The sequence below is a fragment of the Marmota monax genome, unplaced genomic scaffold, assembly GCF_021218885.2.
Source record: "Marmota monax isolate L192 unplaced genomic scaffold, Marmota_monax_Labrador192_F-V1.1 WCK01_AAM20220418_F8-fsc00037, whole genome shotgun sequence".
NCBI lineage: Eukaryota > Metazoa > Chordata > Mammalia > Rodentia > Sciuridae > Marmota > Marmota monax.
Genome location: NW_026693245.1, coordinates 2,056,418 through 2,083,485, shown reverse-complemented (window position 1 = coordinate 2,083,485; position 27,068 = coordinate 2,056,418). Strand labels below are relative to the sequence as shown.

At 40.3% G+C, this 27,068-nt stretch overlaps 1 protein-coding gene across 1 annotated transcript in view; it reads right to left on the bottom strand.

Annotated features, from left to right (window-relative positions):
• Positions 1-27,068, bottom strand: part of Nim1k (NIM1 serine/threonine protein kinase) — a 68,767-nt gene that overhangs the window by 3,096 nt on the left and 38,603 nt on the right. The window contains exon 2 of the mRNA XM_046456301.2: positions 16,952-17,907. Within this exon, the coding sequence (XP_046312257.1) occupies positions 16,952-17,243 (292 nt within the window). The 5' untranslated portion in view covers positions 17,244-17,907. The remainder of the gene's footprint in view (positions 1-16,951; positions 17,908-27,068) is intronic.

Here is a 27,068-nt window from a genome sequence, read left to right as displayed (position 1 = left end):
TCTGTCCATCATCCCCAACTTCCCTTATAACCCTTATTCCAACAATTACAGAGTTATGCCTGGGGCCTATCCTCTACCTGGATCATTCTCTCTGTCACTTCTTCCCTCTCTGCTCTTTACTCAGTTAGTTTCAGATGGTCTTTTAAAGACTACTTTCAGAATGAACTCATTCCAGGGAGTCTTCTATGACACTCATCCTAGGATGACCATGATATCTGGGTTCTGGGTACTCAGAGCTCTAGTGTACTCTACACTGGCCTATAATGTCGAATCCCCATCTTTCTGCCTCTCCCTGTGTGGACTATATTTTATTTGACCTTGTCAGAGACTGGTATGTATCAGAAGCAGTGCTCAGTGTTTGCTGAGGGTTGGTAAAGGCAAGAGGAAATTGGCTGGTGGGGGATTAATTGGTAAGATGGTTCTGGGTTGCAGTTTGGTATTTTTATTGAAACACTTAAAAATAGTTACACACTTTGACCCAGTCATTTCACTTTTAGCAATTAATCAAAGAAATAATCTGATGCATATACAAAGATGTATGCATAAGAAGATTTCTGTGATACTGAGAATAGAACAGTTTCCAGCAAGAGATGGTGAAATTGACCAAATTATGTTGTGTACATATGCTAACATGTAACAATGAGTCACAGTATTATGTATAATTGTAATGTGCCAATAAAAATACAATTTAAAAAGAGATGTTAAAGGGGCCATGGTTGTGGCTCAGTGGTAGAGCACTTGCCTAGCATGCGTGAGGCACTGGATTCGATCCCTGGTACCATGTTAAAAAAATATATATACAAAACATAAAATAAAATAAAAAGGGCTGGGTATGGGACTCAATGGTTAAGCAACCCTGAGTATAATCCAAACCAACAAACAAAAGAAGAAGCTAGAAAGAGATGTTAGTGTGTAGTTCATTTACATTTATAATAGCACACAATGGTTGATCTTTTTTTATGATGTTTATTTTTATTGATATGAAAAGAGGTTACCTATACAAGAGAGGAAAAATACAAATATATGTTTACATAGAAAAATATGGCAGAATATTCATTAAAATATTTATTTAAAAGAGTTACTTTCTAGTTGGGGAAGCACAAATGGTTTTCTTTAAAATTTGTTTTCGCTTATTGGTATTTTCTAATTTTTCTATAATAAATATAGATTGTGTAATGAAAATGGTTACTGTTAAAAAATGGATGAATTTTCCATGATAAAACATTCATATTTTGGTTCAAACTGGACCAGACTTTTTATTAGATAAGAAAAAAAGTGATCAGGCAAGTAAATAGAACAAGAGCACAGAGTATCTGTGACTATTTCCAAACCGCCTGCTGTAAAAACTTTGGCACAGTGGTTGTCAGCATGAAGATAGATGCTACTAATTCAAAATAGGAGTGTTATCAGTATATTAAAGGGTGTAGCTCAGGAGTACAGCACTGGCCTTGCATGAGCAATTCCCTAGGTTTGATTCCCTACACCCCCCAAAGAAGGTCCATTTGGGCTTCTGGAATTGAAAGAGGCTGGGTTCACTGGTGTCTGATGTGGCCAGCCCACTCTTGGTAGAGGCAATACTGTGCAGTAAGGAGGCAAATGATAAAGGAGCATAGCACCCAGTGCTTAGGTCATTGGGGCTGACAATCAGCCCCAGGAAACAGATCTCCCAGTGTCAATCCTTGGGACATTCTTCCTCCTTGGGCATATCTGTTCTGCTTTTCAGTCCTGAGGGTTAAGATTCCCTTCAGTTGTTTACCTGAACCCCAAGTTTCTCATCTGGTATAGCCTGTTGGATGAACTGTTTTTATAAGAACTAGAATAATGAATTCCATCCTTCGATTTCATATACTCCCTGGAGAATGTGCCCTCCTTGGTTTTCCCCATTGTTGACTCAGACTTTGTTACAGCTTGTTGCTTCCTCACTTCATGGAGCAACTGTGCAGTTGTAGGTGTACACGGTTCAGTTGGCAACGGGTGTCAGGCCTGCCTTTAACACAATCCTAGTGTTTTATTTCCCTTCCCTTCCTCTCCCTCTCCCTTTGATTTTCATGGCTCTTAGCAAAGCCCCCCTCCCTACCCAGTCACCCCATGGATCAGGACAAGAGTGAGGCAGAAGGGTGTTATGAGAGTCGGTGCTTCCTTAAATTCTGCTCCTGAGGCACCTTGATCACTTCGCTTCACATTAAATCATCTTATATCCATGCCTTATAGCATAACTGCCTATTTAAAAGTCCTGGTATTCCAAATTGTTGCTCAGTGGTAAAAACTGCCACTCCACGAAGAACTAGATTTCCAAATCTACTCTTTGAACACACATTCAGTCAGCAGGTACTATGCACCAAGCACATGCACTGGGAAGACACACATTGTTCTTACCATCCAGTGGGAGAGAAAGACTTTAAAAAAAAAATCCTTATGATATGTGTGATAGATGCTAGGAAGGAATATGGATAAAGAATGGAAAGGCCTCCTTAAGTAAGGACACCAAAGCTGTGATCAAGAGGTGAGGGGAGAAGTCTGTGGGGATGGCATGAGTGACAGCCTGGGTGAGATGTAGCATTTGTACTTGAGGACCTGAGAGAAGCCTGCTATGCTGAGAAACATAGGCAGAGTCAGATAACCAGCTTCAGGAAATGCTGCCTTTGTCTTTATGGTAATGGAAACCTAAGGTTTGAAGGGAGAGTGTTGTGATCTGACGGCCATTTTTAAAGAGCGGGCTGGCTACAGTGTGGGAGGTAGGTAGAGCAGCAGCTGGCCTGGGAGCAGGGTAGTTGTTCACAACATGGTTATCACAATCCTGAGGACCCTCTTGATAGTGGCAGGAAACAGGGAAGGAAGTAGACAGATTTCAAAATTCAACTCTCCTTTCTCACATCTTATGAGGTGACTGACACAGGTCCCACCTAGTGGGCAACACATTATTTAAACCACACTTGCAAAGTCAAAAAGTCCAGAGGCCAGGTCGTAAGAGCAGAGCGGGCTCATTTAAGCAGCAGGGAGTTAGTGGAAACTTGAGGGTCCTGAGGTGCACCTGACCTGATATGAAGGGACAGCTGCTACTCAAGTCCAGAGATGATGGTTACTGTTGGGAATGTAGACCTGGTACTGTGAAATCTTCCAATTTTTATTGTTTAGAGAGAGCGTGGACATCTGAAATTTTCTGCAAAAGCTTCCAATGAATAAGTACCCACAACAAATTCAAATTTTCAAACCTAGATTAGACCAAGCAAAATATGTACATAGAACAAGGGATTAGGGGTATGAACAGATATTAGAACCTAGAAAGTGTGCTGTGTAGCTAGGCATGGTGGTGCACACCTGTAATCCCAGTGACTCAGGAGGCTGAGGCAGAAGCATCACAAGTTATTTAAAAAAATTTTTTTGTAAGACATTTCTAAATACTACCCTAATATATGTATATTTATCAATAAATTGTAAGCATGTACTACTAACATACACTTTAAATATGCATAATCACTGAAATAAAATGATACAATTACAAATAAATAAAAATGGAAGTACTAGTTTCCCCCCTCATACCAGTGAACCATCTTGGGCACCTCTGGGGTATATGGGAGATGAAGGAAAATATAAGCCAAGCTGATGCTGGAGATTGGCCAGGGCCAAGGTCTTGGGGGGGGTCACATTAAGACCTCACTTGAGGACAGTGAGGGATCACTAGAAGGTTGTAAGCCGGGTGTTTTAGTCAACTTTTTTGCTGCTGTGATTAAAAGATCTGACAAGAACAATTTTAGAGGAGGGAAAGTTTGAGGGCTCACAGTTTCAGAGGTCTCAGTCCATGGACAGCCAGCTCCATTTCTCAGGGACTGAGGTGAGGAAGAACATCATAATGGAAGAGTGTGGCAGAGGGAAGCAGCTCACAAGATGATCAGGAAGCAGAGAGAGACTCCATTGGTTAGATACAAAATATATACCCCCATGCCACGCCCCCCAATGCCACCTCCTCCAGCCACACCCTACCAACCTACAGTTACCATTCAGTTAATCCCTATCAGGACATTAATTCACTTATTGGGTTAAGACTCTCACAACCCAATCATTTCTCCTCTGAACCTTCTTTCATTGTCTCTCAGCCTTTGGGGAACACCTTGCATCCAAACCATAATACAGGGCTAAATGGGCAGGCTGGCCTTTTCTAAAAGATCCCTTCTGGCTGCAGTGGGGGGAATGATGTAAGTGTGGATGAAGAAGATGAGTTACAGTGGTTTCATCCAACTAGGCAAAGATGAGATATTTAGAAGATAATATCAATAGGACCCGGTGTTTGGCTGTTGGGGGCCAAAGAAGAGTTCAAGATTTCTAGGTTGAGCAACTCCAAGGATGGTGGCATTCAGTGGAGGAGTGAGCGGATCTTAATTTCTGTCATCACAGTTCTGCACACTCCTTCAATTCCCCTGCCTCCTCTCATCTTGTTGGGGTCACTCAGCTAAACAACAAACCTGGTTAAATCCAGCTTCCCACCTGCTCACTGTCGGCACCCATGCAGCTGAATATGACCACGTGTCTCACTTTGCGTGAATGATCACTCACCTCTGGGCAGATGTACTGTTATCTCCCTAGTCCAATAACCTTCCTACACTTCCAAATGCCTCCTTGATGGCTTTGTCTCCCGTCAACTTTCTAATACCTTCTCCTGCCCCTCACTTATAGCCAAGGACCTTGCTTCTTACTTTGAGTTTAAAAAGCAACAGAAAAGAATTTTCTCAAGTTCTTCTCACCATGTCTTCTCACCAACCTGAATCTGTGCCCACAGACTTTGCCTTCCTGTTACCTTGGATAAATGGTTCCTGCTCCTATCTAAGGCTCAGCTGAGACTCTTTTACATGCTGCATGCATTCCATCTTCTAACTACTCAAGATCAATCCTTCACAATTTTTTCATTCTCTCTTGCATGATCAACGTTCCTCTTTCTATTTCATTACTTCATTAGCACATGAATGCTTTCCCTCATCTTAAAAAAAAAAATTCTTCCCAATAGAAACACCAAAATACTTATGCTAGAATGTTCATGACAATTTTTATGGTCTGAATGTGGTCTCCTAAAATTCATGTGTTGGAAACCCAATCTTCTTGCAACAGTGTTGGGAGCCGGGGCCTTTTGGGGAGGTGTTTAGGTCACCAGGTTGGTACCCTTATAAGTGGATTAATGTCACTACATAAAGATCTTGCAGGAGTGGATTTTCTCTCTCTTGCCCTTTTCTACCTTCCACCATAGACATATTAAGAAAGACCTCACCAGATATTAGACCTTGATCTTGGACTTTCCAGCCTCCAGAGCTGTGAAAAATAATTTTCTGGTTTTTTTTTTTTTGGAACGTGAATTAAACTCAGGGTCACTCAACCACTGAGTCACATCCCCAGCCCCATTTTGTATTTTATTTAGAGACAGGGTCTCACTGAGTTGCTTAGCACCTCACTGTTGCTAAGGCTGGCTTTGAACTTGTGATCCTTCTGCCTTAGCCTCCCAAGCCACCGAGATTACAGATGTGCCCCCACTGTGCCTGGCTAATTTTCTGTTCTTTAGAAATTAGCCTGAATTATTCTGTTAGAGGAAGACAAAACAGATGAAGACCACCATTATTCATAACAGCCCAAACACTTGAAACTATTCACATCATTAATAGTAGAATAAACAAGAGGTGGTATATACACACAATATACCAGTGGACATGAACAGGTAGAGCAGGCTCTAGCAGCTAGAGAAAGCCAGTGGCAAAGAGATGGAGAGACTGGCAGCTGAAGATCAGGCCTGCATGTGCTGAAATGGTGAACACCAACAGCACTTGCTCTGTAGTGTATAGGTGTGCAACAGGTGTGCCAAACCCAAGTTTAATATTGTGCTCTTAATCTCTGCCTTCCCACACTTATGCCTCCCACAGTCTTCCCCATTTTGGTAAATGCAAACTCTTATTGTAGTTGCCCAGATTCTTTCATAATCCACGTTCCGTTTGTCAGCAGATCCTGTTACCTCTCTACCTCCTAAATGTGGCCAGAGTCCAGCCATTTCTCAGCATTCCTCTGCCACCCTCCTGGTCCAAGCCGCCCAGGATTTTGTCTGGGTTACTGTAATAGGCTCTTAGCTGACCTCTGCTTTTTTCCCTTTGATCCCTCCAGTCTATTTTCAACAAAGCACCCAGAGTGATCCTGTTAAAGAGTAAGCCATGTCAGGTCACTCCTGGCTCTCCCCAATGGCTCTGTTTCCCTCTTAGGAAAGGCCAAAGTCCTTATTATGACACACTTGGCCCTGCACCATCTGGCTCCTGCTACTCTTTGCCCTGATGCCCCTCCGCTGGTCTGAGAGCAATGCAGGCACACCCTCAGCTTGGCACACTCAATCTTGCCATCCCCTCTGCTTCTTTGCTTTGTTCCATTTCTGTCAGTTTAACTATGACTTCCCTGGTAAGGCTGTCCCCAGCCAATTTCTCTAAACACTGTAGCCTTCCATGCCTGCTGTCCATCCTTCCGCTCTAGTTTCCTTCTGACCACTCGCCACTACATAACACAACAAATATTTTACTCACTTGTTGTTGTTTGACTCCATCACTGGAATATAATAAGTTCCATAAGGAGAGAGATGGCTGTCTGTTTTGTTTATTGCTATACCCCAGTTTCTAGAATAGTGGTATATATACAAAATATACCAGTGGACATGAATAGGTAGAGCAGGTCCTAGCAGGTCAGGCCTGCATGTGCTGAAATGGTGAGGTACCAACAGCATTTGCTCTGTAGTGTATAGGTGTGTGACAGTCATGCCAAACCCAAGATCTCTGCCTGCCCACATAGGTGCCTCCCATGGTCTCTCTGTTTTAGTAAATGCAAACTCTTGTTGTAGTTGCCCAGACTCTTTCCTATTCCACATTTCAATTTGTCAGCAGATCCTGTTATCTTCTTTACCTCCTAAACGTGGCCAGAGTCCAGCCATTTCTCAGCATTCCACTGCCCCCCTCCTGGTCCAAGCCAGGGTCTTGACTGAGTTTTTGCAATAGGCGCCAGGCTGACCTCTGCTTTTCTTTCTTTGATCCCTACAGTCTTTCTTCAACAAAAGTAAGTGCACAGCAAATATTGATGTAGTGAATGATTTCCTTTAGTTATTGCAAGAATCTAGGGTATCAGCATCACAGTGCAAAGCTTGCCTGCTGCTTTTTCCACTTACCATTGTGTCCAAGACACCTTCCATGATACAGTCTCCATAACCGTGATTTCTAGTGGCTGGGAACCAGTGCCAGCACCTAGTTTAATTTATTTGACTATCTCCTGTATCGTTGGATCCTGCAAGTTATTTCTAGTCCTTAACACCATAAATAATACCATGATGGACATTTTAGGTTTCCAACATTAGACTTATTTTTAGAATGAATTCCTAAAGTTACAACTAACCATTTTTAAACTACTATTTTAATGACTATATTCAAAAGGAGAGATTACTTTCTTAAAACCAGTGGGACTTCTTCATTAGGCTTTACTACAGACTGAGTTAGTTCCAGCCCTGTCCTCCTGAAGATGATAGCTCAGAGCATCTATCGCAGGGTACCATGTGCTGCTCCCTCTCCTAGGTCCTTTCCAATGTAACCAGATTTTCATGAAAAATTAGTCGTGAACTTAATTCACCAAATATTCGTCAAGTGTTTGGTATTCTTAATGCATGTGGGGGAGGCTCTAAGTTTCATATGATACATTATCTGACACCAAGGAGCTTGTAAACTTAAATCCCCAAGATTTTTATTATAGCTTGGATTTTACTAAATCCCAAATCATTACTTCTTAGTCATGATCTCCATATACCTCCAAGTCAGTGCTCCCAAATCTTTACTCTCGGATCCATTTATTCTCCTGCAATTTACTCATTACTGCTAAGTTATTAAAACTGGAAGCATGGACATCATTTTCAACACTTCTTCCTCATGTTTCTTTCTGCTCTACCCATCTAACTGGTCCCAAGGGTTTTCAACATTCTAAAACATTTTTTCAAATGCATCCTCCTCTCTCCATCCTCACTGCCACTCCCTAATTGCAATGGACATCTTCGTTCATCTGGACCAATTTTTTTTTCCTGCCTTTCTGGACTCTTGTCAGTCCCCAACTTCAATTCACCTTCTTCACTAAAATCAAATCATAATTAACCCCTTGTATTAATCTCTTGTTTAAAACTCTTCAGTTGCTCCCCAATTCTAAATGACAAAATTTAAATATGCAAGAAGATCCTTTGTGGTCAAGTCCCTGACTACATCACCCACTCTATCCCACCACCCTGTGGGTGCTCCGTGCTCTAGCTTCATTGAATTCGTTTTTAATCTCCTAATACTCCACTGCACTGGTTCATACCTCATGTACTTTATATCCTATCTGTCTTCCTAGAACTCTCTTTCCCCTCGATGTCTCCTCAAACTTCAAGACCTAGTGCAAGATCAACAGACCCCTTCTGGATTCTATCTGGCCCTGGTGGGCATACCTTTGCTGCCTTACTCTGTGACAGCACTTATCAGTTGTTTCCCTGTCTCTATCAATGGCCATGAATTCCTATCAGGCAAGAAGTGTCTCTTACTTGTCTCTGTAAGGTCCACACCAAAGCATGTGCTTATGAGATGTTTATTACATATTGCTGTTCTTAAAAGAGGAGTGAATGAGCCAATGAATAAATAAACTGAAAGAGAAGAAGAAAGGATCCTAGAAACATGAGACAAAAGTAGAGGGGAGTAGGAGGTCAGGAAGGGTAGCAGCAGAGAAAAGCATAGTCACCTGTGCCCCTTTTCCTTTGTTGATGGCAACAGATGGAACATAAAATATTCAGAAGCCGAGAACGTCATCTCTTTTGAGAAATTGCCCATCAGCCTAAAAGCAGATCATGATGGCTCTCAGCCTGTCCTATCCACTTGCAGGACCCAAGGGAATTTCAGCTGGTAGTATAAAAATAAACTCAGCTAGCAGAGGCCCATGTTGGAGCCTTCTTTCAAGAGAACCAGAGCAGCTGGTGTCTTTTGTTTTTGAGCTGCTCCTGGCACTGAATGCTCTACTTTCCTGGGAATCACTTCCATCATCTCATCCAGACTGTTCATGTTTCCTAGAAAACCTGATGACAATTCTGGGCACGCTGGCTTTGTATGGGATCACGTCTGTGCAAATGACTCTACTTTCCTGTCCTCTTTCACTCAAACCATCCCATAACCAGGGGGGATGTTGTGCCTTTAAAAGGAGGACTCTGTGGCAGGTTGGGTGAGCATGTCGAGGAGGTCACACAGTTACCTACCTGCATGGCAGGGAAACACCATGTCCTCTAACTCAGGGGGACTAGCATGAAGTTAATTTGATAACATTACAGACAAGAAGCCTTGGAACTCGAGTCACTATGTAAATACCAATTGTTATCATTGTGCCTTTTCCTCCTGTCCTCCTCACATAACAGCCTGTCTACAAAATGAGAACTCTCCAACCTTATGGAGATGGCTCAGCTTAGCAGGTCACTGGCTCTGTGGTGGATGTGTCCATCAACTTGCTGCCCTCTCAACTCTCCCTCCTCAGAAACATTGCTCTGGACCTTGGGGTCCGCTGAAAGAGTGGTGGGTACATGGCCCTAAAGACTGCAGCTGCCTTCACTCAAAGGTAGCCCATCATCAGCTGCCAGGGAACAAACATATCCTCTCAAAATTTGAACTGACATAGAATGAGGCCTGTAGAATGCAGATGGGCAATAAAGCCCAGGGGTAAAGTGGATGTGAGACTGGCATTGGCCATTCTTGGCCATGATGTACCTTTGAATACATAAGAATAGAAAGTTACTTTTCACAAACGAATAGAAAGATGGGAGAATCTTCACAGGAGGAAGAAATGAAAAACCAGAAGTCCCAGAGAAAGAAAGGAGATGAAAAGGGTAACCCCACTTCCCTGCCGGGGCCAGAGAATTCCCCTGTACTCCTTACACCCCTTTCCATGTGAGAGTGAGTAGGTTACTGTTCCATGAACCAAATGATGCTATGACTCAGGCCTAAAGAACCTAGACTTCTTGGAAAGCAGACTAATGCTAGTATTTAATGAATTCTTACCATGTGCTCTGCCTAGGCACATGGCAGATATTCTATATTTATTTATTTATATTTATATATATATTTTCTATTTGGTCCTCTCAACAATCCTATGCAGCTGATATATTTGCCTCATTTTATTTTATTTTTTATTTGTTCTTCTTAGTTATACTATTTGCCTTCTTTTATACATAAAGAAAATGAGGCACAGAACATTGAAATAACTTGTTTAGGGTCACATAGCTAGAGAAAAAAATTATTGGAATTCCATCCAGGTCTGGTTGACTCCAAAGTCAATATAAACCCTCAATATTGTACTCCCTTCTGCCAGGTAAAGACAGTGGCAATTCTTCCCCAGATAGTGTCTAAATGAGGAAAAGGACAGGTAGAAAGTTGGTGGCAAGAAGAAACCATGCTGATTTTGTGATATCTGGTTACTTATGTATATTGGAATGAAATGTCCCCCAAAGATCCATGTTTTAACTTGGATCCCAGCCAATGGAGTTATTGGGATGTTGTGGAACATTTAAGATGTGGGGCCTAGTAGAAGGACTTCAGGTCATTGGGGGCATGTCCTTGAACTGAATACTAGGACACTGGCCCTTCCCACCTCTGTCTTTATTCTTCCTGGCTGCCATGAGGTGAGAGCTTCCTCTGCTGCATGTTCTCTACTGTGATGTCCTACTACACCACAGGCCCAAAGACAACACAGCAAAGCCATCATGGACTGAAACTTGTGAATCTGTGAACTAAAATAAAACTTTCTTCCTTAAAAGTGATTATCTCAGGCATTTTGTCATAGTTGTACAAAGCTGACTAACATGGTTATATACTCCTATTGCTCCTTTATTATTTTCTGTTTCCTTGACTTTTCCACATACATTTTGAAAGCAAGAACACTCCTTGGGGAGTATTGCTGAAAGGAGGAAGGGTGCTCATAGATATGAAGGAGACAGTGGTACCTGGCTAGCTTTGGCTAGCTAACCAAGGGCACAGTGTGAGAGGTGCCTCCTCCATATTATGCTAAAATTCTGAGGTAGCCTGATGGGGTGAGAAGAAAGCCCCGTTCTAAACCTGTCTCTGTCATGAGCTCAGGACAGGCACTTCTGGCCCTCCATTTTCTAATGTGTAAGACATGGAAGGATGGATGAAGTCAGGGTTTCCTAAAGTGGAACCTTTAACACTTTAAGACATGAAATTATTTGGGGGCATGGAAACAGCCTTAAATAGCACTGAATCATTATTCAGTGCATAAAAAACTATTCTCATTTCAGTTCCCCCCGAATTCTAATTAAGGCAAAGAGGAAGTGTCAGACTGGTTGTTAGCAGTAATTTTTCCAATTACTTTCTGTTATTCAGTAATTTTCCTTTGAAACTTTTAAAGTTGTTTGCATTGTATTTATTTGTACCATTCTATTATTATTATGTTCATATTTTATCATATTTTTATATTTTTATCATGATATTCTGAACAAGTGATGTCAGTTTTTCATTATCATGATATAAATTTCCTTTTGAAATAAGTTTAAGTAAGAAATAAAGCTGTGCTCATGAGAGCTATGTTTTGCTGAGTAAACTACTATGTGCCTTGCATTTCACATGCGGTATTTCTAATTTTCCCAACAATTCTAAGAGTCGTTAGCTCTAATGTATAGCTGAGGAACTGAGGACAAACAAGGTTAAGTAATATACATGAAGTCAGATGCCCAAATGAGGATTTGAAGCACATTGTTTTGATCCTGAAGCCCATTCTCTTCTCATAGTCCCACCCTGCTTCCTCTCTATTGGAAAACATCTGAATCCTCCCATCAGCAGCTCAAAGCTGGCCAATCCAGCAGCCTTTGCAGAAGGTGGCCTCTGGGATCCTCTCAGCACAATCACTCCCTTCTGAATTCCTCTCCCAGCATGGCTTTATCCAAATTCTCCTCTATCCTTCCTAACCATATCTCCTGCCTCAATTTCTGGCCCCTTATCTTCCACTGGGGCTTTTCTTTTGTTTTTCATTATTGTTCTAGGCCACTGAAAAGCAACATCTCTCCTAATTTATGAGTAAAGATTCAAAAGCTGCCCTTCAATCAGGCACTGTGCGTTAAAACTTTTCCATGCATGCCTTCTGACCAAGAGAGCTAACTTCTAGGAATATGAAAAGTCATACAAGTATGCAAAGATACATGGAAAAAGATAATCTTTGTATCATCTTAAATAACAGCAAAACTTTAGAAACAATCAAAACACTAATCAATGGGGATCAAGTTAAAGAATTTATGCTATTGCTGTATAATGGAATTCTATGTAGGTTTTAAAAGTGACAGGATTAATACACGTTGAATTGAAAAATATCTATAATTAATGGCTTTGAGAAATTATGGTGTTCAAAAGAAATTGAAGTTAGTATGTTGAAGAAACATCTGCACCTGTATGTTCACAACAGCCAACATACAGATGGAATCAATGTACACATTCACCAACAAACAAATGAATAAAGAAAATGTGGCATATACACACAATAGAATACAATTTGGCTATTTAAAAAAAAATGAAATTCTTTCATTGACAATGATATGGATGGAACTGGAAGACATTATGTTGAGTGAAATAAGTCAATTACAGAAAGACAAATACCATATAGTCTCACTTATATGTGGAAGCTAAAAAGCTTACCTCAAAGAAATAGAGAATATATAAGTGTTTACCAGAACCTGAGAAGGAGGTGTGAGAGGGAGCGATGGAGAGAAGTTGATAAATGGGCCCAGGGTTGGGTGGTATAGAAGGAATAACTTAACATTCTATAGCACAGCAGGATGACTATGGTTGACAATAATTAATTGAATATTTTAAAATGGCAGAGAGAATTTTTCTTTATTTATTTTTTTGTTTTGTTTTGAAGTGCTAGAAATAGAATCCAGGGCATCGTACAAGTTTGGAAAGCACTCCACCATTGAGGTATACCCTCAAATCAGCAGAGAAAATTTTGAATATTCCTAACGTAAGAAAATGATAAACTATCTGAGGTGACAGAAATGTCAATTACCCTGATCTGATGTGTTAAAATGTCACATTGTACCCCATTAATATGTATAATTACTATGTATAGATTATATTAATATGTACACATTACTATGTGTCAATTAAAAATTTAAATGTTCTTTTTTTATATTATGGTATTTACCACTATGGTAGTTTTCACAGTAGTGCACACCAGCAACCCTAGCCACTTTGGAGGCTGAGGCAGGAGGATTACAATTCAAGGCAGCCTGAATTGAGACCCTGTCTCAAAATAAAAATAAAAAGGGTTGGGGGTATAGCTCACCAGTAGAGCACTGGGTTCAATCCCCTGTACTGGAAAAAAAATCATGGTGTTAATGGAGCAAGATTAAATGATTCCATTGACATATTTAAAATGCACACATGTATATGACACACACATTTATGTGTATGTATGTGTGTGAATATATGTATATATATATACATATATATGTGCGTGTGTATACACACACACACACACACACACACATATACATACAACTTATATAGATATAAAATGCCAATCAGGATGTAAACCAGTAGTTATTTTGGTATAAAACAGTTGCTCATCACCCTTTTCTACTGTCCTCCTCAGTAATTTCCATCTATTTCCATGATCACCTCAATTTAAACATGGTCTGACCTTATGCCCATGTCCCTGCCTGAGCACAAGACTTCCAGGTAGACAGGTCCTCTGGGACCTGTTTTCCATCTCACCTCTGCTCTTCCTTGACATATCCCTGTTTGTATTAGCCCTGCTCTTCTTTTGGTTCACATCATCAAGTAAGGCAAAGTTAGTGCCTTCTCCCTTCTTTCCATCCTCAGTTCCACATGCAGTTAGTTACCAACTGTGATGTTTAATTTTATTTGTCAACTTGACTGGGCCAAATGATGCCCAGACATTTGGTCAAGAATTTTTCTAGATGTGTTTGTGAGGGTGTTTGTGGATGAGATTTATATTTGAATTAGCAGACTGTCCTCCCAATGCTGTCTTCCTCCAATCAGTTAAAGATAGGAATAGAAAAAAAGCCCAAGTAAGAGAACTCCCCCTGTTCAACTGCCTTACGCTAGGACATTGGTTTTTGCATCCTTCAGATTTCAACTGCAACACTGGCTTGGATCTTGCCTTTGGATAGGAACTACACCACTGCCTCTCCTTAGTTTCCAGCTCCTGAATGCAGATATTGGGAATTCTCATTCTTATTCTTCATAATAATGTGAGCCAAATCCTTATAATAAATCTCTTATCTATCCATCCACCCATCCATCCATCCATATGTACATACCATGTATTGGTTCTGGAGAACCCTGACCATTACTCCAGTCCTGTGGATTCTTCTCCTCAGCATCACACAGCTCTTTCTATCTTGACAGCCACCATCTGGCTCAGGATCTCCTCTAATCTGTCTGAGCTATCACCATTGCTTCCTGCCTCCTGTACCCTATCTTCCCAACATCATTCTCACTGTTATAGGATTATTCTTCCAAAAGCCTTGTCCTAACCACAGAAATCCTGATGATTCTTTATTTCTTAAAAAAAAAAAAAAAAAAAAAAAAAGCAATTCCAGATCCTTAAGACAAAAATCAGAGTCCAGCATGATTCAGCCTCAACATAGCTTCCAGTCCTTCCTCCCACCATTTCCTAGTGTTTAGGGAAACTGTACCACACATCATTTTCCCATATTTATGGTTTTAACTCACTTTATTTTACCCATTTATCCTCCATCCTCTAATAACTACTGATCCAAAATCCTACTCATCCTTGAAGTGGAACTATCCCTACTGAAAGCCTTTTACAATAGTCCCCAAGATGGAAGAGTCTCTTTCTTTTAAATCCATGACTTTTCTTATATAAGTTTCAAATTTTGCTTGTGGTATATTTATTTGTATATGTTTTTTCTCTCCCCTTATCCTTGAGGGTGGGAACTGCATCTAATTTATGTAAATGAACATTATCCCAAGTGAAAATGAAATTTGAAAGTAAATGCAGCATCAAACCCTGACAATACTTCTAAACTGAGTCTAAAAGACAAGCTACCTGGATTTGTAACAAAAAAAAAAAAAAAAAGCTTTTTTTAAAAAGTCATTTGTCTACAGCATATGCAAATCGCTTAGGTGCCGTTTCTTAGCTCTGCTATCCATTAGAATTACCAGGAGAATTTTAAAATAAAATTTAAAATAATAAATTGGAATTACCAGGAGAATTTTAAAATAGCCTCAACCCAGGCCAATTAAATCTGAAGCTCTTGAGTGGGGTCTGGGTTTTTTCTTTTTTTCCTTCTCAAGTAATTTGTGGGTAGCAGAGCTGAAAACAGGACATAAGGATCTTGGTTTGTATGTGGGAATGAACTTCTGTTGATAAAGGAACCATTGATCTTTAGTTATAAACAAAGGTGAGGCAAGGCTTAACCAACTCTGCAAAATAATACCAATAACTAACATTTATAGAGCACTTACTCATTAATACTTCTGATGGACTATAAAGTAAGCACTATTATTTTGTACATTTTATTAATGAGTTATCTGAGGCTCAGAGAAGTACTGTAATTTACCAAGATAAGTAAGTAAAGTAGCCAAGACATGAACCCAGATACTCAGGCTTCAGAGCAACATGGAAGGGGACTTGAAGCTCCTGTGACTTGTGAGTGTATGTGCTGGCATGTGTGCCTGTTGGAGGTGGTAATGCATGCATATGTGTATGCGAATGAGGCTTTTTTTTTTTTTCACAGAGACCAAACACAGGGATTGGAAGGGCACAGTTTTGCAGGAGAAAAAAAGGCTAGAGAAAAAAAGAAAGCAAAAGACAATTGTGATAGAAGAAAAGAGAAGCTTTGGGACATGGTAGCATGCTGGGTCCAAGGAGAAAAAATGTTAGTAAGGGACTCTTGGGAGAGAGTAGAGCCCATGGGCTTCAGGCATTGTAAATTATGCTTATAAGTCCTTCCTTCCTTCCTCCCTTCATTCCTTTCTTTCTTTCTTGTCAGGCTTCACCTAAGTTAGAGGTGCCTTGGGGAAATACCCACAAGGAGGTTGGGCAGTAAAAGGGTGCTGAGCTCTCCATGCAGTTTCTCCTTGAGGCCAAAGTGGTGGGCACTGCTAGTCCAGAATCCCAGAGTGACTAATAGTAAAGCAAGTGTGGACTGAGGAACCAGGCAACACTGAGAACAGATACAAAATAGACTGAAGCAGAAAACGTACTGAGATCAAACCCCTTTCCCCAAATATAACAGAAGTAGCAGGTTCTGGTTAGAGGGGAAACTGGAATCTACTATCCAGAGAGTGGCCATCTGGGAAGTCAACTGTGCCACTCTGTGCCATAGTTACTGATACACAAATATAAATAGAAGTTATGAATGTGGACTCAGGAGATGTGATGCCTTGGAACCAAGCCACATCCCAGTCCCCTTCTCCATGGCCTGATTGCAGAGGGCAGGCTTACCTCGACCTTTGTGGGAGTTTGTCCAGATGGTGTAGTGGGAGTTTGGGGAGCAAAAATACTCCTAAGATTGAACTACCAAACCCACATTTTACTTTTTTGGACCTCAGTTTCCCTAAATGTAAAATAGTAATTAAAATACTGGCTTCTGGGGCTGAGGTTGTGGCTCAGTGGTAGAGTGCTGGCCTAGCATGGGTGAGGCACTGGGTTCGATCCTCAGGCACCACATAAAAATAAATAAATGAAAAAAAAAGGCATTATGTCCACCTACAATATTGGCTTCACATTGTTATTGTGGGTATTAACTGGGAAGCCACCGAGGAGGGCTGGCCCGGGGCTTGGATGTAGCAGGTGCTCAGCTGAGTCTCCTTTGCTCTCCTGGCCTCCCCTCATACCTCACCCACAAACTAGATCCCAGGATATCTTGGGAAGAACTTGGGAAGTCAGATCCTACCTTTGGTTAAGGAGTGAATCCCAAGCTTGACTTGGGAAAAGTTCCCGCTTCCGATTTCCCCTCGAATTCGGTAGAAACCTATCCGTTTCCCCAGCGTGATCTCCCTCACCACCTTCTCATCGTGGGACATGTCCTGGGTCAGCTTCTCGAAAGGTGTCAACTGGCGGGGCTGTCTCTCCTCACCCTCCTTGTTGCAGTCTGTCTGACCACCGCTCTCCGCGCTGTCTCGCCGCTCCCACCTGGCACTGTGGGTGTTCACCAGGCCACCTCCGTTTGCATACACTGCGGTCATCGTCCTCGCGGGTTCACGTCTCCATCTCAGCCAGGAGCAGGGCAGGTTCCAGAGGAGGCAGAGGCCCAGTGGGTGGGAAATGAGAACCGAGGCTCGCAGGACTTCAGTGTCCCACACAGCTGTCCTGGGAGCTGGCAGAAACTCCTTGCTGAGCAGCTTCCTTCCCAGCCTCAGTGAGAACAGACAGAGGCTGTCCAGCCCTTCCCACCTTCCCTGGCCGTGAACTTCTAAGCTTTACCTGTACAACTAGACACACGTCCAGTTACCATAACTCTTCCCAGATGGGACTTGAACTTCTGGCTGGACGTGGAGGCTGCTGTTTTATAGTAGGTGGCTGCGTCCTAGGCTCCCGTTTGCTATTTACCGTGATGGCCAGGAAATCTTGCACAATGGTGTGTAAAAGCCTCTCCAAGGCCCTCAAGTCCCTGCTGCTGGTGCTTATCTCTGACCTGCTTCATTTTGTGCTTCTCTATGCTCTTAAGTCATAGGGCTCTGGAGACTGATAAGCTGGACCCCAGGAAAGAAGAATCTTGCAAATCAGCCTTAACTCACAGGGCAGCCAGAGGATTAAATCCTTGCAATGTCACTTTAGCTGGCCTTTATTTAGATGAGCCTTCCTCTAAGCCCTGAGCTGTCTCAAAAATTTGGCAGGTGCTGGCTTATCCTGAAAACACAGAGTAAGAAAATGATTAGCCCATGCTAATATACTGTACAGGATTTATAGTAAATGTGAAACTGCTTTGTGAACATTTATCTAAATGCAGTCAGCAAATTTACTCGATAATACACACTTGATTACACATGACTTAGTAAGAAGAAAAATGTACAAACATAAAGTCCTTGATCTACATGTAGGAAAGCCCTCATAGTCTGTAAATCTTTCCAGCAAAACAGTAAAGTTTAGGAAAATATACATTTTTCCATTGGGTGGCTTCAAAACCATATTTTTAAAAAAAATGATAGCAATAATGATAATACAATTCTTTATTAACCACCAATTGTCAAAATTTCTTCTATTTATGTGAATAATAATGTTATATATCCTTTAATACCTTAGTAAGTTATTGTACAAATTTTCTATACCATTTGCTTCCATTTTTTCTTTCTTTGTTATTCTATGACAAAAGTTAGTTTTTTTCCTAGCTTTATTTTTAAAATACTTCTGATCAGATGTTAACATTCCAGAGTCTGCACTTTTTATTTTGAAGATATGGAATGGAGGGTGAACAGGTCTACAGCATTATCAGTGATAAGAAATGCTGCCTGGCTAGAATGTCTTCTAGACTTTTTTCCCTACACTCCCTGGTAGGAAACAATCTGGATCCTTAGAGCACTCTGTGTGTTTTATGAAATGTCGGATCTCCATGAAGGTAGAAACTGGGTTTAAGTCAATAGCATGTCCTGCTACCCTCCTCTCTCGCTCTGTATGAAGTGTGATATCTTTTGTATAGAAAGTACTTGTTAAATGTGTGTTGAATTTGATTTTTAGACATGAGCATTTTTGAACAAAAAATCTGGCTGAAAACATGAGAAATTGCCTTGGAAATGTGGATTTCCAACTCTGCTTGATGAAATCACATTATTACAGTTAAGAACAGGGTTGCCCATGTTATTATTATGGCAAAGTATGGGGTTGCCAAATAAACATAAACATGGAAAGTTAAGAGGAGGTCGATGCCAGTTATTGTTCCTATTTCTGGAAATTGGGAGAAGAAGCTAGAAGGATAAAGGGACCATGAGCAGTGACTAAAACATCTCTGGGTTAGAGTTTGGTTAGGGTGTTTTAAAAATCATTTTAAAGATAAAATATCTTTAGTTGGGTTGAAGAAATCTAAGTCACTAATTTGAAATTGTCCTTGGAGTCACAGGCTCCTTTAAAATTCTAACAAAACCTATGACCCACACACTCACATAATCTCACTCAATTTTAAAGGGTTCACAAATACTTTGAAACTCAGGCTGAAGATCTACTTAAGGTCAAATCCTACTAGATCTCCGGCAGAGACATGTAGGGCTGTGGAAGTAGTAAGTGTAGAGCACTTGTCAAGGATGCAGGAGGTCCTGGGAGCCATCCTTAATACAAAACAAACAAACAGCATTTAAAGAGATCATGCAATAAGAGGCTAGAAGTGCAGAACCATTAATGTCAATCTTGATTCTGAAAGAAACTTTAACTTAACCTACATAAAAGGAGAAGGAGGATTTTTGACATAATGCAGTGCTGGGTTACCTCCTGATCTTGGCTCAGAATTCTCAGCTCTGAGTCCTCTCTGAGCACCTCACCCCTGTGTTGTCTTTGTCACTGACCTGCTGCATGTTACTTAGATTAGCACCTGGAGGGCAAGAACCTGTACCTTATTCATCTGTCTCCAAGTCTGCACAGTGTCTGGCATTTATTTGTTAGAAGTTTGTTGAAAAAGGAATGGAATAATATACCAATTTGTTCACTGTTACCTTTAGGTATGACTTAGTAGTGGTAAATATTTTTATTTGTAAACCAATAACACCACTCCAATACTTACTTTATCTCAGAAAACTTATTTCAGCCCATATTTCCAAGATCTGGGCTACTGTCTATGAGCTATTAGGATTCTTGGCTTCACCTTTTTGTGCAGGTAAAAGCTTAGTCTGAATTCCATCGTCTGGCTGAGAATTGCTATGGGACTCCTTAGAAATCCAGTGTCTCCTTCCTTGTCCCTTTCAAAGGATGAGCTCGCCTCAAGCCCTTAGGCCTCATATTTCACTATACCTGCTTGTCCAGACTTGTTCTTTGCTTTCTGGCTCCCTTAACCCTTCCAATTCCATTCTTAAATTCCATTCAGGATCTCTTACAATGGGTGAGACTTGCTATTCTGATTAACTTCTGGAACCACCCAGGAGCTCTTATTCCTCCCCTCCCAATTCCACACCAAGGGAGAGATCCAGTACAATTGCCAGAGATGGTCAGGCTCTATCTTGGATTACATACCCTACACCCACAGATTAAATTTCTTGCCAAATGTTCTGAACCAGTTGTCTTGCCTTAATGGTCAGGAAGACAGTGTTCAGTTTAGATCAGATTTAGGGGGTTTTGTACTTCTGTAAATCTTGTTGTGGTTTGTCTTGAGGATGATCTTAACTTGTTGAGACAGCTAGCAAGCCAATTGGGGAAAAAAAAACTGAACCTCTACTCCAAAACACATTCCACATCAAATCACTGTAAAATAAATGAAATCATAAAATATTACCCCCCAAAAAATCAGAAAATTTTCTGTGACCTCAGAGAAATCCATAAAAGAAAACATCAAACTTGTCTACATAAAATTATAACTTTTTACAAGAAATGCCGTTGGGATTTTGATTGGCATTGCATTAAACCTATAGAGAACTTTTGGTAATATCGCCATTTTGATGATGTTAGTTCTGCCTATCCATGAACAGGGTATATTTTTCCATCTTCTAAGATCTTCTTCTATTTCTCTCTTTAGGGTTCTGTAGTTTTCATTGTATAAGTCTTTCACCTCTTTTGTTAGGTTGATTCCCAAGTATTTTATTTTTTTTGAAGATATTGTGAATGGAGTGGTTGTCCTCATTTCCATTTCAGAGGATTTGTCGCTGATATACAGGAATGCCTTTGATTTATGCGTGTTGATTTTATATCCTGCCACTTTGCTGAATTCATTTATTAGCTCTAATAGTTTCTTTGTAGAGCCTTTTGGGTCTGCTAGGTATAGAATCATATCATCTGCAAATAGTGATAATTTAAGTTCTTCTTTTCCTATTTTTATGCCTTTAATTTCTTTCGTCTGTCTAATTGCTCTGGCCAGTGTTTCGAGAACTATGTTGAAGAGAAGTGGAGAGAGAGGGCATCCCTGTCTTGTTCCAGATTTTAGAGGGAATGCCTTCAGTTTTTCTCCATTCAGAATGATGCTAGCCTGAGGCTTAGCATAGAGAAAGCAATCATGAAATTCATATGGAAAAATAAAAGTCCCAGAATAGCAAAAACAATGCTAAGCAGGAAGTGTGAACCAGGCGGTATAGCGATACCAGACTTCAAACTATACTACAGAGCAATAGTAACAAAAACAGCATGGTACTGGTACCAAAACAGGCGGGTGGACCAATGGTACAGAATAGAGGACACAGAAACCAATCCACAAAACTACAACTATCTTATATTTGATAAAGGGGCTAAAAGCATGCAATGGAGGAAGGATAGCATCTTCAACAAATGGTGCTGGGAAAACTGGAAATCCATATGCAACAAAATGAAACTGAATCCCTTTCTCTCGCCATGCACAAAAGTTAATTCAAAATGGATCAAGGAGCTTGATATCAAATCAGAGACACGCCGTCTGATAGAAGAAAAAGTTGGCTACGATCTACATCCGGTGGGGTCGGGCTCCAAATTCCTCAATAGGACACCCATAGCACAAAAGTTAATAACTAGAATCAACAAATGAGACTTACTCAAACTAAAAAGTTTTTTCTCAGCAAAAGAAACAATAAGAGAGGTAAATAGGGAGCCTACACCCTGGGAACAAATCTTTACTCCTCACACTTCAGATAGAGCCCTAATATCCAGAGTATACAAAGAACTCAAAAAATTAGACAATAAGAGAACAAACAACCCAATCAACAAATGGGCCAAGGACCTGAACAGACACTTCTCAGAGGAGGACATACAGTCAATCAACAAGTACATGAAAAAATGCTCACCATCTCTAGCTGTCAGAGAAATGCAAATCAAAACCACCCTAAGATACCATCTCACTCCAGTTAGATTGGCAGCCATTATGAAGTCAAACAACAACAAGTGCTGGCGAGGATGTGGGGAAAAGGGTACACTTGTACATTGCTGGTGGGACTGCAGATTGGTGCAGCCAATTTGGAAAGCAGTATGGAGATTTCTTGGAAAGCTGGGAATGGAGCCACCATTTGACCCAGCTATTCCCCTTCTTGGTCTATTCCCTAAAGACCTAAAAAGAGCATGCTACAGGGACACTGCTACATCGATGTTCATAGCAGCACAGTTCACAATAGCAAGACTGTGGAACCAACCTAGATGCCCTTCAATAGACGAATGGATAAAAAAAAAATGTGGCATTTATACACAATGGAGTATTACTCTGCATTAAAAAATGACAAAATCATAGAATTTGCAGGGAAATGGATGGCATTAGAGCAGATTATGCTAAGTGAAGCTAGCCAATCCCTAAAAAACAAATGCCAAATGTCTTCTTTGATATAAGGAGAGTAACTATGATCAGAGTAGGGACGAAGAGCATGAGAAGAAGATTAACATTTAACAGGGATGAGAGGTGGGAGGGAAAGGGAGAGAGAAGGGAAATTGCATGGAAATGGAAGGAGACCCTCAGGGTTATACAGTGGAGGGGGTAGAGAGAGAGGAGGGGAGGGGAGGTGAGAGGTGGGGAGGGGGGAGGGTGGAGGATGGGAAAGGCAGCGGAGCACAACAGACACTAGTATGGCAATATGTAAATCAATGGATGTGTATCTGATGTGATTCTGCAATCTGTGTATGGGGTGAAGGTGGGAGTTCATAACCCACTTGAATCAAAGTGTGGAATATGATATGTCAAGAAATTTGTAATGTTTTGAACAACCAACAATAAAAAATTAAAAAAAAATTATAACTTTTTGTTTGCCAAGGTTTTCATGAACAACAACAAAAATCAAATGATGTGTTAGTAGGGAAAACTTTCCAATATATGATAGACAAAGAGCTAATTTTCTAAATAAGTAGTAAATAAAATGTATAAATTCTTGAGAAAAATACTAATATTCCAGAGAAAAATGATAAAGAATATGAACAGATATTTCACACAAAAAAAATACAAATGGCTCTATAACACATAAAGGACAAACTCACTTATAACCAAGGAATACACATAAATACTACCCTTAAATTTGAATTTTCACATATTAAATTTGAAAAAAACTGTCATGGTGGTGCATACCTGTAGTCCCAGCTACTCAGGAGCATGGGGTGGGAGGACTGCTCAAAACCCAAAGTTCAAGACCAGCCTGGGCTATATACTAAGATCCCATCTCAAAAAAGAAAAAATTGTGATAATATGCCGATGAGAGAATGTTGGGAAACAGGAACTCTCATTATTGGTACTAGGACCATACCTTGGCACAACTGCTAGAGGGTAATTTGGCTATCAATATTAAATTACTAGTGTCCTTTACCTCAGCAATTCTAGAATTTATCCCAACCATACACAATCAATTCAGAAAGTCAAACATCTAATTATAGGCATAGCCAGTCATGCTAATATATACTCCCAATAATGTAAATACAAAGACTTATGTATTTCTGACATAAAGGTGAATAGAAATTCATTGTCACATTGTTTTGTAGTAAGAAATCAGAAACTGTTTAAATGTGCATAGGTAAGGAACTGTTAAATATATTATACACACATGGTGGGTTACTATACACTCTTGCAAAAGAATGGGTTACAATATCCAAGATATACTGTTTAAGAGGTCAGAAGAATGTGGATAATGTGTTATCAGAAGTGTAAGAAAGAGCTGGGTGCAGTGGCACACCTGTATCCCAATGGCTCAGGAGACTGAGGCAAGAGAATCACAAGTTCAAAGCCAGCTTCAGCAATTTAGCAAGATCCTAATCAACTTAATGAGACCCTGTGTCAAAAATAAAAAATTTAAAAAGGGCTTGGGATGTGGCTCAGTGGTAGAGCAGTCCTGGGTTCAAACCCTGGTACCAAAAATAAGTGTAAAAAGAAGTGTAAGAAAGAGGAGGACATGGGCTAGGGTTGTGGCTCAGTGGTAGAGTGCTTGCCTAGTATGTGTGAGGCACTGGGTTTGATCCTCAGCACCACATAAAAAATAAATAAATAAAACAAAGGTCTATCAACAACTAAAAAGAATTTTAAAAAAAGAAAGAAAGAGGAGGACGTATCTAAGAAACTGGCATAGTCATTACATCTGAGGATGGCTATCATTGAAATGGATACTAGGGCAAAAGAGAGGTATACTATTCATTATTTACTCTTTCATATGATATACTTTTTTTCTCCCAGCAAGTATATGTTTACCTGAAAAATAAAACAAAAATATGTAACATGTTACCCCCTTGTATAGTTGGTGTCCAAGAAGTTTGCTTTACTTGTAGCTATACAGAAAATTGCCATACCTGATTCTTTAATGTCTGATGGGCTACTTTTTAAATCAAAAGATGATTACAGATTTTTGGTTAACTGCAGAGAATTTGATATTCTCACTAATTTCTAGGAAGAAACAGAAAAGGATGTCTGTTGAGAAATAAAGACTTTAGGCCAAAGGCTAAGATAATGCAAATGATTTCTAAATGGTAAAATAGACTTTCAGTGTGCTTGTCCCATAACGACAAAAGGAGTAAGAGAAGAGATGGCAGCAGATGTGTGATACCAACACATTTGGGGACTTGGAAAGAAAATTGAGATGTGGTGAATAAATTAGCAAAGACAATAAAGAAAATTGAACTTGAAGCCCTGCGTTAAGTGGACATGACAATGAGACTCAACATTCTGTGAGCTCCAAAGATTTCAAACTTCAACAGAAAAAGTACCTCAAGGTCAGAGGAGGGTCATCAGACCAAAACCATAGGAATTGCTTCAGTATAGCAGGGAGAGCCCCAGTCCTTTCCTTCCTCAAATCCAAGTTGTTACTTTCTCTTCCCCACTCCCCCACCCACAACATGGCCCTGCTTAAGAACACAAGGCAAAGAAGAGGGGGTTAGGTAAACTGTTGGGGTATGGAATCCCCCTTCCCCACTTTCCTTCTTCTCTCTGCACTGAGTTTCCAGAATGAAAAGAAATAAGCATAGACATCTCCAGGCAGAGTATTCCTCTTGGATAGACTAGCTCCGGAAAAAAGACCTCCCGAAACATACACTTGGAGGTTCTCCAACAAAAAAGCCACCTGACCAGGTACGACAGGACCCCTGGGGTACCAATGCCAGGTATATACAAGGAGCCTCCAATCAGACTTAGAGCCATCCTTCTAGAATGAGTACCCAGTCAAGAGACACCAGATACTGGAGGAAAGTCTCCAAAATTAAAGAAAGGAATTATATCCAACCAAAACAACCACTACCCAAACCAAAAGAAATTAGAAGGAAACAGCAACCTGAGGAAGCAGAAGACAAAACACCCCACAAAATATAAATAAGCAGGTAACAGGCAACTCAGACAAGAAAACACTCTCTTGAAAATTAAAGGATTTACTTGAAGAACTATTTTTTAAAAATCTACAAGAGATGAATAAAAGAGAAGAAAAAACAAGTAAACGACAATCAATTCAGAAAGTCAAACATCTAATTATAGGCATAGCCAGTCATGCTAATATATACTCCCAATAATGTAAAGCATATCGTTTCTATTATACCTGAATTGCCAGCAAATCTCTAAAATTTCAAAAAGAGTAATGAATGAGGGAAAACTTTGGATTTTCACATATTATAGTAGGATAAAAAAAATTGAACCAAAAAAATCTAACAGGAAAGATAAATCTTATATAGGTAGGGATGTGTGTGTGTGTGTGTGTGTGTGTGTGTATGCATACCATTTTGCGGAATATTTTTTTCCTAGAGATTTTTTCTTAGATATCTAGAAATAGAAATTCTAATTAAAGGTTATGGGATTATAATAAATAGTATATGTTTTGATTACTTTTAAGTAGTACCCCAAAACATCAAGCTTCATCATCTTGAAAAATAAGCAAATCATGGAAAGTTATGACATACCTAAATGCAGATGAAATATCCCCTTTTTCAGAGGCAGGTAGGGTTTTCATTGTTGCCTTTTGCCTTTTTTGACTTTGACCCATTTTTATGGACATTAATGAGAGTTTACATACCCACCCAGACAAATATATGGAGCCACATCCTTGTAGATCAAAGCCTCTGGAGGAGGCAGAATGGTCCTTAATTATTAGCTTACTGCCACTTAGCAATGCATTAAATAAGATTAAAGAAAACAACTTGCTTGGTCATTCATTTTCTTGACTTGCAACCCCACTGTGAAAATAATATCAAAGGAAACTACCTTGGCTTTATTCTCTTTGTCTGAGTTCAAATTACAAAACTTCTGGGCAAGGCTTTCAGACAACATCTTTGTTGGTTGGCAAGGCCAGGCACTGCTTAGAGGAAAAATCTGGGTTTTCTCTATGTGTGGCAACAAGATTCAATGATAACCAAACCCCAGTTGTAATCCTTCTCAGAGAGAATCATTAACAAGCACACTTCACTTGAAAGTTTATTTTACTAGAAATCATTTACACCAACTTAGCTTTGGGCCTAAACTCTTTATTTCTCAACACATATCAAGATACCCATTGGGGACAGTGGGAAAATTTTGAATCAAATGGAAAATCAGTGTGAGCTGGTTCTGCCCTAGGGCTGTGGCCCTGCTCTGTAACAGTACCTCTCCTGCACTCTATGCTGTATACAGGCCACTTTCCCCAGTCACTTGGTCCAGGTCTCCCCAGCCCACTCTCACTCACCATCGATGGCAGTCCACCCAGTCAAGTGGAATTACATAAGCTCTTCCCACATCAAGTTCTACTACACTAGTGGTTCCCTGGACCATAAAGGCCACAGATTCAAATGCTTAGGAGGGCAGCACTAGGTGAACGATCCAGGGAGGGCCTTTGCCCAGCATGACCAGGCAGCCCTTGTTCAGCTCCAGCCAGGGTAGAACACAGCCTTCCTTTGGCCCAACTTTGTAATTCTTGGAAAAAGACTGGCAATTGAGATTTTTGTTGGTAAACTTGCAATTTTTAAATGGCAGTCAGGTGAAAACTATGTGTGGTGAAGTG